Source organism: Ursus americanus, chromosome 34 (genome assembly GCF_024610735.1).
Source record: "Ursus americanus isolate L20-20 chromosome 34, mUrsAme1.1.p, whole genome shotgun sequence".
NCBI classification, from domain to species: domain Eukaryota; kingdom Metazoa; phylum Chordata; class Mammalia; order Carnivora; family Ursidae; genus Ursus; species Ursus americanus.
Window position 1 is genome coordinate 1,204,127 of NC_142160.1, and position 11,895 is coordinate 1,216,021.

The 11,895-nt window shown below is 64.1% G+C and overlaps 1 protein-coding gene across 4 annotated transcripts in view; it reads left to right on the top strand.

The window, feature by feature from the left end:
* Positions 1-10,149, top strand: part of PHF2 (PHD finger protein 2) — a 70,563-nt gene extending 60,414 nt beyond the window's left edge. For all 4 annotated transcript variants that reach the window (XM_087858874.1, XM_087858873.1, XM_045772369.2 and 1 more), the window contains exons 18-22: positions 3,917-4,191; positions 5,492-5,587; positions 6,814-6,923; positions 7,283-7,670; positions 8,249-10,149. In XM_087858874.1, coding sequence (XP_087715000.1) covers positions 3,917-4,191; positions 5,492-5,587; positions 6,814-6,923; positions 7,283-7,670; positions 8,249-8,337 — 958 coding nt within the window. In that variant the 3' untranslated portion in view covers positions 8,338-10,149. The remainder of the gene's footprint in view (positions 1-3,916; positions 4,192-5,491; positions 5,588-6,813; positions 6,924-7,282; positions 7,671-8,248) is intronic.
* The last annotated feature ends 1,746 nt before the right edge of the window (positions 10,150-11,895 follow it).

Consider the following 11,895-nt stretch of genomic DNA (forward strand, 5'->3'; position numbering starts at 1 on the left):
CCACACTTTGTTGGGGGAAGGGCCTCAGCTCGTTTCTCTGGTGATGGTCCCAGTTGAAGTCTCTCTACATCCAGTCAAACTTTGTTTTTAAGCATTGTGGTCATTTTTTTTTCACATGGGATTTTCACAGGTACCACAGACAGATAACCAAGGGGTCAGGGCCTCCCCAGCAGGGGTGTGGGGTGGGGGATCTCCGTCACCATGCGGGCTGGCACCCTGCTAATCCTCAGGACGGCAGCAGACTCCTGCGGCAGGACAGCTTGCTCCAGGCCGCGCTGCCGGGAAGCGGCCCAGGTGGGACCAGGAACCCCTGCCTGCCTGATGATGGAACCGGGTGGAGGACCCCCCCGAAGGGCACCTGTGCTGGGCGTTGACATCCAGGCAGGGGTGACCTGCCCAAGGAAGGCGGGGCCCACGTGGCCTGCGCGGTGCTGGGTCCCCTCGACCTGCCTCCGAGACCGTGTTTCCAGAATGGAGGTCCCAGGGCTGCGTGAGCCCATGGGGAGGCCGCACACCCGGTGGGTGTCGAACCTGGGGGCCCGAAGAGGCGGATTAGGCCGTGCTTGGGAAGGGCTCCTGCAGATCAGATGGCTGTATCTTTTTTCAGGAACGTCTGTTCTGTGCGCTGTGCTGCGTTCAGACAGCCGAGGAGCGTTGTCCCCGGGGTGTGGCGTGGGGCCGGCCGCGTCAGCAGCCCTCTGGATGGGCTGCTCCTGCTCAGTGTTCAGTGCTTTCTGTCCACATGCAGACGTGGGCCCGTCCCGGCACAGATGTGCGCTGGCAGGACTCTGGCCTTGGCCCCTTTGCTGGGAGGGGTCTGACCCCCGTTCCAGGAGGGCACTGCTGGCTCCGCAGCACCTTGGGGGTGCCTTTCTCCCGGGAGGGACTCTGACTAGCGGGCAGCTAGCCGCTCGTGTCCAGAGCCCGGAGAGGCAGGGTCTCCGCCCCGTGAGCTGCGGGGGCAGGGCCGGTGCCGGGACTCCGCATGGAGCCGGGACACGGGCCCTGCGGCTTGGGCTCTGCGCCAGGGAGGAGGGCGGCTGGTGTGTGGGTGTGCTGCTCACGGCTCTGCAGACACACATGTGTGCCCCACGCACGTGTGCACTCACACCCGCCTGCACACGTGCACACGTGCCTGCCAGGCCCACCCCCTCTGCCGGCTGCAGGCAGTTCCTCTCCCCAGTCTCCCATTTGGAGAGCAGGTCAGTTTTTGATGGTCCATTTGCTCTGTTTTAAGTTTTCGCTGTTGGGAAAAAATAGCTGGAAAAATGGAGGGAAATATGTTAATTTCTTGAGGATGGTTTGCTGAGTGTTTACCGCTGGGGGTGAGAGGAGAGGATTTTGGTATGATAATTGGAGGATTAAGAGATTATTTTCCATGTGCGCTGGTTAGACTTTGCTCCTTGATTCGCCAGCCCCGTGTGGACAGACCGGCGGCCTGAGCCGCATGCAGCCCTGCACTCCACAGGCCTCCCTCTCGGGTGCAGCCAGGCTGGGCTGGGAACACGCGGGTTCCGGGGGTTGGGGGACGCTCGCAGTGGGTGTTCTGGCCCCCTGCCCTGCTGTCCCTGCGGGAAGCCTGGTGTCTGCCCCGCCTTGAGGCTGGGTGAGGAGGCCCAGACCTCCAGGGCAGGGCGGGATGGGGCCACATCCGTGCCTGAGGGCCGGGTGTAGCGGGTGCTGGGCCAGCTGCGGGCTCCTATGCAGGTCTGTGGTCTGGTGCAGCAGTGATACGCCATGTGCTCCTGGTCGGACCTGGACAGCCCTTTGCCCGCACAGCGTGGACGGGGCTGGCAGCATCACAGGTGGGGCACAGGAGCCAGGAGCTCCTGACCAGACTTGATTTTCTCACTGTTTTGGCTTTGGAACTGCAGTCCTATTTGGTTCCAGCAGAAACCAGAACAGTGTGGTCCGGTGTGTCTGGAACAGGGCCCAGGGACGTGGTATTTGTGGAGGGCTGCCTGTGGGAGGAGGACAGAGTCCCTGGCCTGGAGCCCAGCAGTGACCGGCACTACAGTGTCTGCCCAAGCTTGCTTCACTGGGCCCCCAGGACCTGCAGGGACGTTCTGTGTCTGTGCTCCCGGGGGCCAACTCCATCTCCCCCAACCCTCCAGCCCCAGGCTTGGGAAGCTCTCATTTCTGTGTGGGGACACATGGCCCCTTTTCATTTTAACGGTCTTACTAAATGTGCTTCAAACACTTGGAGGTGGGATTGGGAGTGGGGGTGGGGAGGGGGGTGGCGTGAGATGCAAACAATGCAGATGATGGAGAACCCCCCAGAAGGGCCTGCATGGACTGACACTTTGGGTGCTGCTTTGGGGTCACGGTAGCCCTGTGGGTGGGTCCATCCTCTGGGGGCTCACGGGGCAGGCAGGAGGGGGCCTGGAGCTCAGACATCAGGGTGGGACCCTGTGGTTGCTCCCTGGGCCTTCTGTGTCTGTGATGGGGAGGAGGGCTAAGCCGGCCTATGGGTCCCCCTCGCCATTCCTGGCTCCTGGTCCTGTCTCCTGGGGGTCCATGGAGTGGAGGGAGGGTCTGCTCAGAGTACCCGATGCAGTGGTTGGCTGGGGGCCCTGCCGGCCAGGGTGGGCTGTCCTGTCTCCTATGGCCCAAAGCCTGGAGTGATGGGCAAGGACGAGGGCCAGAAACGGCTCCTGAGGGGAGATGACTGCTGGGCCACGGCCACTGGGAGCTTCCTGGGCTGGTAGCTGAGGAGGTCCCGTGAGGAGGCCCAGCAGGATCCCATGGAAGGGTCCGCAGGGATGAGGAGGAAAGCAAAGTTTCTGGAGGAGTCCAGGCCTGGGCTTTGAGAGCTCTCCCCATCCAGCTGTGTCCAGGACCCTGCTGTGCACGGGGTGGCGGGCAGTGGCAGGGGAGCCCTGCCCACCCTCCCAGAGCCCAGACCAGCAGAGAACACGGTGCCAGGTAGTGGCATAGCCTCACTGGGTATCTCGGAAGCCAAAGCAGGTCCTGGAGGGAGGGGAGCTGGTGCAGCTGGGAGGAGGTGCTGGGGGGTAGGTGTGGGGCAGGCAAAGAAGGCGTGGCAGGGCACTGAGGGCAGCAGTGCCTAGAGCTGGAGGGCAGCGGATGCTGGGGTCAGGTTGGCAGGAGGTGGCATTGGCAAAGCTGGGCCCCCGTGGGGGTGGCTGAGAGGAGCTGAGCTGGGGCTGATCTGACGTGTGGCCATCAGGTAAAGAACAGGTGGGAGGGAGCAGTTGTGATCAGAGACAGGAACAGGCACCCCTCTCTCTCTGCCCACTTCCTCTCTCTCACTTCTCCCTGTGTCCCCTCTCCACGCCCTTCTCTGTCCCTGTAGAGTGTGGGGGTGTTTCTAAGTGGGAGTCATCAGCTACCACCGTGCTGCACCCCATATTCTCTTCTGGCCACTGGGTGGGAGGGTGCATGGGCTGTGGACTGTGGGCCCTGGGCTGTGAGCTGAGTGCTGTGGGCCGTGGACTGAGTGCTGTGGGCCGTGGGCTGAGTGGCATGGGTTGTGGGCTGTAGGCTGAGTGCTGTGGGCCATGGGCTGAGTGCTATGGGTTGTGGGTCGTGGACTGAGTGCCATGGGCTGTGGGCTAAGTGCTGTGGGCTGAGTGCCATAGCCGTGGGCTGGGCCACGGGCTATAGGCTGTGGGCTGTAGGCTGGTGGCATGGGCCATGGGCTGTGGGCTGAGTGCTATAGGCCATGGGCCGTGGGCTGAGTGCCGTGGGCTGTGGGCTGGTGGCATGGGCCATGGGCCGTGGGCTGAGTGCCATGGCCGTGGGCTGGGCCATGGGCTATGGGCCGTGGGCTGTGGGCTTGTGGCACGGGCCGGGGGCCGTGGGCTGAGCGCTATGGGCCGTGGGCTGAGTGCCACGGGCTGTGGGCCGTGGGCTGTGGGCCGTGGGCTGAGTGCCTGTCTCTCTGTGCCTCCAGCCAGCCCCCAGCCTCCCCCAGCACGCAGGAAGCCATTCAGGGAATGCTGTCCATGGCCAACCTGCAGGCCTCTGACTCCTGCCTGCAGACCACGTGGGGCGCCGGCCAGGCCAAGGGCAGCTCACTGACGGCCCACGGTGCCCGGAAGAACGGGGGTGGCGGCAAGAGCGCGGGCAAGCGGCTGCTGAAGAGGGCGGCCAAGAGCAGCGTGGACCTGGATGATTATGAGGAAGAGCAGGACCACCTGGACGCCTGCTTCAAGGACTCGGACTACGGTGAGCCCGTGGCGGGCGCGGGCGGGCACGGGCCTGCCGCCGGGGAGGGACCTCTCTGCGGTGCTGCTGGGGCTCGTCCCAGTGCGCGGACCTTGGCCCTTTTTTAGGAGATAGGAAAGTCAGCTCTCAGAAGCGTGTAACTCAGCGGAGGGCACGCCATTGTCACCACTCAGAAGAACACCCTCCCTGACCCCGGCCCCCGCGTCTCCCTGTCTGCCTGCGTCGTGTCCTGGGTGCAGGCCGTCCTTCAGGGACTCTTCCCGGCACGTTCATGCTGCAGCTGGAGTCGGGCCGGCCGCCACACGTGCTTGCCGTCAGCTGCTCGCAGACGCCTGGTGGCTTTCTGCTCTTGGCAACTGTGGACGCTGCTGCTGTGAACGTTGGTGCGGGGGTTTTGTGTGGCCGTGGCCGTGGTGCCCTCAGGCATGGGCCTGGGAGGGGGCGTTGCTGAGGGTCGATACCTGTCTTGCCTTCTGAGGACCGGCGCAGCCATCCCCCATGTGGCCATACACTCACAGACACGTTGAGACCCCATCCACCCTGTCTGTCTCTGAGTGGCCCACATCTGAGGAGGGCGGAGCAGGGACCCTGAGGGCATGACCCCTCACCCCCCACCACAGCCCTCTCGGCTCCAGGCCACTCTGGGGGAGGGGCTCAGGAATGCGCACCTGCCTGAACACGTTGGCCCGCCCCTCAGTGATGTGTAGGATGCCCCAGGGCTGGGATGTGCTGGCCCTGGGGGTGCAGGGTCTGCCTTCAGTCCATGGGCCCCAAGCTCACACTCCTGCCCCTAGAGAGCCCTCCCAAAGGGAGGCTGGCCCAACCTCATCTGTTGGACAGACAGACTGACAGTGGGGAGTGCCTTTTCTGGGCTCCCTTGGGGGGCAGGGCGGGCCCTGGATGGAAGGACACAGCGGTAGTGGATGCACCTGGGAGTCACCCAGGGCTCCTGGGCGGGGCTCCCTTCTCGGGAGACTCGCTGGGGTGGCAGCCTCCAGTGGACATGGGATGTTTTCTTCTCTGACAGCAGCAGAGGAAGGGGCATTCCGGGAGGCACGGTGGACACTGCAGCCAGACTGGGGCAGTGCCCACAGGGGCTGCCGGGGCCTCTTGTCTGTCCAGTCCCTGCCCTCCCTGGGTCTCAGGGGGCCCTGAGCCAGGTGGTTCAGGGGCTGCCTGCACCCGTGCGTGTGGTAGCAGTGCTGGGAGGGACAGCGGCTCACAAGGTCTGCTGGCTTCCGAAAGCCCCCGTCTCCCCGTGGCACCACTGGCTCAGGCCTTTCTCCCCCTCCCCTCCTAGTTTACCCCTCCCTGGAGTCTGACGAGGACAGTCCGGTCTTCAAGTCCCGGTCCAAGCGGAGGAAAGGCTCTGACGACGCTCCCTACAGCCCCACAGGTAGTGCCAGGAGCTGGCCAGTGCGTCCCCGGCCCGTCCTTCTGGCTTGAAGGCTGCAGGCGCCCTGGCTCTGAGGGGCACTGGGGGGGCTGGCTGCCTGTGGGAGCCTAACTGGGGCTGCACTTTTCCCCCCAAAGGCACCCCAGCTCCTGCGAGTGGGGTGGGCAGTGGGGGGCTCCCTGCGGGGTCTGGCCCTCACCTAGTTTGTCGTGAATGAGCAGCCCTAGGAAGGCCATCTTTGCACATGGCTGGGTCATGGCAGCCCGTGGGGTGGGGGTCTTGTCCACTTTCTCCTGTCTTGCTGGCATGGGGGTCCTTCACATCGGGGCTCATGCTGACTCTCCCTGAGTTGTGAAGTGTCCTGAGACTCAGGGACAGATGGGGGCAGGGCTGAGGGGCCGGGGTGGGGAGTGGGTGTCCAGGGGCTGAGGGGCCGGGGTGGGGAGTGGGTGTCCAGGGGCTGAGGGGCCGGGGTGGGGGTGGGTGTCCAGGGCTGAGGGGCCGGGGTGGGGAGTGGGTGTCCAGGGGCTGAGGGGCCGGGGTGGGGAGTGGGTGTCCAGGGCTGAGGGGCCGGGGTGGGGAGTGGGTGTCCAGGGGCTGAGGGGCCGGGGTGGGGAGTGGGTGTCCAGGGGCTGAGGGGCCGGGGTGGGGAGTGGGTGTCCAGGGGCTGAGGGGCCGGGGTGGGGAGTGGGTGTCCAGGGCTGAGGGGCCGGGGTGGGGAGTGGGTGTCCAGGGCTGAGGGGCCGGGGTGGGGAGTGGGTGTCCAGGGGCTGAGGGGCCGGGGTGGGGAGTGGGTGTCCAGGGGCTGAGGGGCCGGGGTGGGGAGTGGGTGTCCAGGGCTGAGGGGCCGGGGTGGGGAGTGGGTGTCCAGGGCTGAGGGGCCGGGGTGGGGAGTGGGTGTCCAGGGCTGAGGGGCCGGGGTGGGGAGTGGGTGTCCAGGGGCTGAGGGGCCGGGGTGGGGAGTGGGTGTCCAGGGGCTGAGGGGCCGGGGTGGGGAGTGGGTGTCCAGGGGCTGAGGGGCCGGGGTGGGGAGTGGGTGTCCAGGGGCTGAGGGGCCGGGGTGGGGAGTGGGTGTCCAGGGGCTGAGGGGCCGGGGTGGGGAGTGGGTGTCCAGGGCTGAGGGGCCGGGGTGGGGAGTGGGTGTCCAGGGCTGAGGGGCTGGGGTGGGGAGTGGGTGTCCAGGGGCTGGGCAGCCGCTCGAGGCAGGCTGATGCTCTCTCCTGCAGCACGGGTTGGCCCGTCGGTGCCAAGGCAGGACAGGCCTGTGCGCGAGGGCACCAGGGTGGCCTCCATCGAGACTGGGCTGGCAGCTGCTGCAGCCAAGCTGTCCCAGCAGGTGAGGAGGGGCCCTGCCTGGGCTCTGGCTCCCCACATGCCCAGCCCACCCAGGTCGCGAGCTGTCACAGGCTTGGGGACACCCCCTGGGAGTGGGGAGCTGGGGAGGTGGGAGCTGGCAGCACGTCTCCTGGTAGGTCAGAGGTGGTGGGGGTGATGGGGGAGGGGACGTGTCCCCTGTGGCTGAGTGCTGGGGCCACGTCCCCTCACGCAGGGGGCATGCCGGTCCCCCGCACAGTCCCAGCGCTGCTCAGGGGTTCATGGTGAATGGGTGTGGGGCTTGGGCGCGGGCCCAGCCCTTTCTGCTGCTGGGGGCCAGCTCTTCAGCGTCTGAAGCCGGCCCATACGCTTTGTTCAAAGGAGGAGCAGAAGAGCAGGAAGAAAAAGAACACGAAAAGGAAGCTGGCTCCCAACACTCCCTCCCCCTCCGCCTCCGCCTCGGCCTCCGCCTCCGCCAGCACCACCTCGGCCTCCACCACCTCGGCCTCCACCACCTCGGCCTCCACCACCCCGGCGTCCACCACCCCGGCCTCCACCAGCACAGCCAGCAGCCAGGCCTCACAGGAGGGCAGCTCACCCGAGCCCCCGCCTGAGGCACACAGCAGCAGCCTGGCGGACCACGAGTATACCGCGGCTGGAACCTTTGCAGGGGCCCAGGCTGGCCGTGCCTCCCAGCCCATGGCCCCTGGGGTCTTCCTCACACAGAGGCGGCCTTCTGCGTCATCCCCCAACAACACTGCTGCCAAAGGTACCGTGCCCGCGTGCCCCAGCAGCCCTGCTCTGACTCTACCCTAGGTGACTGCAGGCCTCCTTCCTCTGTCCCACTGTGGCCCTGTGTCTGTAGCTACGGTCACTCACAGGGTGGAGGCTGGGCCGTTGCCTTGACTTTGGGGCCTGGCTTGGACTCGAGGTGTGGTCAGCAGTTTGCTGAGGGTTCTCTGGGAGGGGCTGGAGGGGATCCAGGCTCCCCCGGGCGATTTGGCGGTGGGACTGCCGACTAGGTCCCTTGGATCCCCACTGTCACCCCCAGGCCCCCGATCTGCCTGTACCCTGGCCAGGAGGCCCAGCCGGCTGTGGACACAAGGAGCGTGGCTCCTGCTGCCAGGAGGTGGGATGGGCCTCACTCTGGAGTACTGCTGTCCCCCATTCTTGTCACCACAGCCTCTAAGCAGGGCACTTTGTTGGCCCCTGGTGGTTTTGCAGGGTCTGGAGCACCCGGGGCTCAGGTCCAACAGGCCCATCTTCCAGAGAGGATGGGGGCTCAAGGAGGGGCTCCTCTGGCCTCTTGCTCACCTGGCATTTTCCTGTCTCCTCCTCTGCCTGCAGGAAAACGTACAAAGAAGGGCATGGCCACCGCCAAGCAGAGGCTTGGGAAAATTTTGAAAATTCATCGGAACGGAAAACTGCTCCTTTAAAGTTTGGAAAGCCAGGATCCTTCCGCTCCGCTCAGGACCCCCGGAGCCCCGCTAAAACATCAGCCCCCAGGAGGGTGGCCACGCTGCCTCACCCCGGGGAGGGCCTGGCCCCCTCCCGGCCACCACTCCCCCCATACGAGCATCTGTTGCTTCAGCAGGCGGAGCTCATCGATGTGGACAGACGTCCTTTCTCAAGTTGCTTAGAGTGACCAGTTCCCGAAACTCGGCCCTGCCCGTTTGAGGACCATTCCAGTTTCAGGAGAGCCTCTGGGCACTCCTGAGTGTGGGTGTGATTGCAGGGCTTCTGCAGCTCTGCTGGGAGCACGAGTCCTTTGAGGAAGAAGGAGTGAGCCAATGCTCACCAGGCCCAGAGTCTGAGCTGGCCACAGGCTGGTAGCCTCCAGAGCCTTAAAAAAGGCAAAGAACACTAGAGAGGAAGAGGAGAAGAAAGTGGGGACTTCTGTGCCCCCCTGCTCTTCCCGAGTGATTCTCAGACAGTCCAGAGAGCGTGCAGCCGGGCCAGGAGAGGGGCCTCTGTGCTCCCCGGCCGGTGGGTGGCGGGCCGGATGGTGGGTGTCGTGCCCCAAACGGCTGGGGCCTTTCTCGGGATGCTGGGGCCGGCAGCAGGGTCAGTGTGCTAGTGGATGGGGGTGCCGTTATGGGGTCCCCCCCGGAAGGGTCGGGCCCAGCCATGACATGGGGCCTAGGGGCCCGGGCTAAGCCATGAGGGTGGGCCCCGTGCTGCCCAACCGGCTACACTCCGAGAAGCACTTCTCAGCTGAGGCACCCCACCTGGAGGGGCGGATGGCGGCGGGGTGGCCCGAGGACACGGGGCCCGGCACGTCTGTCTTGTCATCTGTCCGTGTTTGGTGTCGAGTCCCTGGGTGGACCCCGGACCGAACGTCCGCCCGTCGACATGGAGGGGCTGGAGTTGTTTCTCAGGCAATCCTGTATTTTAATTTTAGATGTTCTCCTGAAGCATATTTTTCATAGAATGTAGCGTGTAAATAGCTTTTTAAATAACTTCTTTTTTATAAGAGTAAAAGTATCTTTAGGAATTTCTTTCTAGAGGGTCCGTCATTAACATTTATACGAGTTTTTTGCCGAGTATGACGAACACTTGGGTTTGCCTTCCTTCTTTCTGTTTACTGTCCCTGTTGGTGTTACTTTTTTCTTTTAGGAACTAAGGTATTGCCTGAAAAACAAGTGGTGTCTGTGGAGCCTTCTGTCTGTCTTTGCAGCAGCAAACCGTGCGCGCCAGACCCGCTCCAACGCGGCGGGAGAGGGCTCTTCGACTCGGACACCAGCTCTTTCTTTCCTTCTCGTTGGCGAAGGGGGTGGGGATGCGGTTATTTTACTTAGCACCTTGTGGAGTGTTTCTGTGTTTTGTGATGCTGTAATTTATTAATGTTTGTAGCTTTTTATATTTGTACATTTCTTATGAGCTTTGTTTATACGCCCGTCCCTGGGCGCTGTGTCCGCGAGGCCCGGCCCCGAGGCTGGCGGGCGAGCTCGCCGGGCGCCGGCTGCGCCCACTGTGCCGTCCTGGCGTCCGCGAAGCTTCCTTTCCCGTCCTTGTTGAACATTTATATAATCTAACCCGGCCATCAAGCTGTTCTCTCTCTCTCTTTTGTTTTTTAAAGTTTATTATTATTATTATTTGGCAACATGTACATTTCTAACAAAGTTTACTGTGGCTATTAAAGTGTTTTATTTCCCAATTCATATTACTCTTGTATCGAGTCCATGAGGTCTAAGGCAGCTTAGATCAAAGTTTTAAAAGAGTAAAAATATTTCAGGTTTTGTACAGAACCATGTCTGTGTCATTCCTGCTCTCCTGCCAGCGTCTGCCCCCACGGTGGGGGTGGCGGGAGGGAGCCCCGGGGCTGGGGCGCAGGCCCAGGCTGGGCGGCCAGCATTCTCCTCGGGAAGCGGGCACCGCCCTGCACCCCAAAGCCGCAGCACCCCAGGCCAGCCTGCAGGAGCGGCCAGAAGAGCGCGTGGGGGCAGGCAGCCTTCAGAGGCCCTACAGCCACAGCCCTGAGCACCCTCAGGGGCCTCCGGAACCACCTCGAGCTCACAGTTCACAGGTGTGCGGTTTCGCTGAGTCCCAGCAGGCGCGGAGCCGGCACCCAGAATCTCAGTCTAAATCACAGCCAGCGAAGGTAAGCAGGAGTCCCGCAGGTGCACCGTGGGGGGCAGGTGAGGGTGGAGGATTAGGGCAACAGGAGAAAGACCAGCTGGCTGCCGCAGGAGAGCGGCCCACGCTGGTGCCCTGCTGAGCATCCCTGCTGCAGGCTGGGCCTGTGTGGGGCCTGGAGTCGTGAGGGTGGGCGGTCCTCGTGCGCCCACTTCTCAGATGAGCTGTGGATGAGGGGGCTTGGCGGGGTCACGGTGTTTGCAGGTAGCCGAGCCAGCACTGTCAATGCTGCGAGTGAGCCTGGAAGCAGCCCCCACTGCTGGGAGCTGCACCAGGCCGCTGGTGACCACACAGCTGAGAGTGTCAGTGATGGTGTGTGTGTGGGGGGGTATTCAAATGAGCTGCTGGTCTCGCAATTCATTACGTGTCACGTGTTACGAAGCATAGAAATGTAGCACCTGGTGCCCTCTTCGCTTCTGTCTGAGCTTTGGTTCCCTCCATCCTGCTGGGTGTCCGGGTAGACATCCCCTATCCCGCACTGCGGCTGAGCGCCTCCAGGACCTCAGCGGAGCTCAGGGTGGGTCAGGGTGGGGTCTCCAGGCACCCGTCCTCCTGCCTGGAAGGGGCTGCCCCTCTCTTGGGCATCTCAGACATCACTGGGCTCTTGGATGTGGCACTCTTCCAGAGCACCTGACTGCCCAAGTCTCCTCTGCTGGTTCCCACACAATGTGGCCGTCTCTGCACACCCCGGGCCTGGGCACTCACCCTGCTTGCAGCTGCCTCATCCCAGCCCAGATCCAGCCAGAATCTGCCCCAGGGCCCCATCACCCACAGCCACCGGGTGCCTGCGCCCGCATCCTGGAGTCTGGGCCATCTGGCTGCTCCTGGGTCCCCCACCTTTGTGCGGCTGTCGGGACTGGACCTTCAGAGGTTGTCTGGGATCTGGGGGCTGAGGACCGGGCTCCAGTGAGGCTCCCAGGGGCCACCCAGCATCCCCTGGGCCCCAGGCCCTGTCCTAGGCTGCACCTGGGCAACCCTGGTGTTGGGTGCCTGGGCCAGGCCCTGTGCCCGCCGTCACCCAGGCCCCAGTGGCCTGTGTGAGGTGTCCCTACGGGGTCCCTGCCTGGGCGTGTCCAAGCACAGACCCAGGACCTGCGCCTCTGGGTGTGCTGGTGCAGGTGCGGCTGGGGCCCGGTGCTGCCGTGGCCTACTGGGGTCTTCTCCCTTCTCCGTGGGAGGCCAAAAGCCGCAGGCAATGAAGTGGGAAGGGGGTGCTGACTGAGCTCCCCGCACAGCCTGCAGGCCGGCCCCTCACGCGACGGCCAACCCTCCTCGACCCTCCTCACAGGTCAGGCTGGAGAGGCAGCACTGGCGGCCCGACCACCCGATCCACGCGGCCCCTAGGGCCGCCGTTCCGT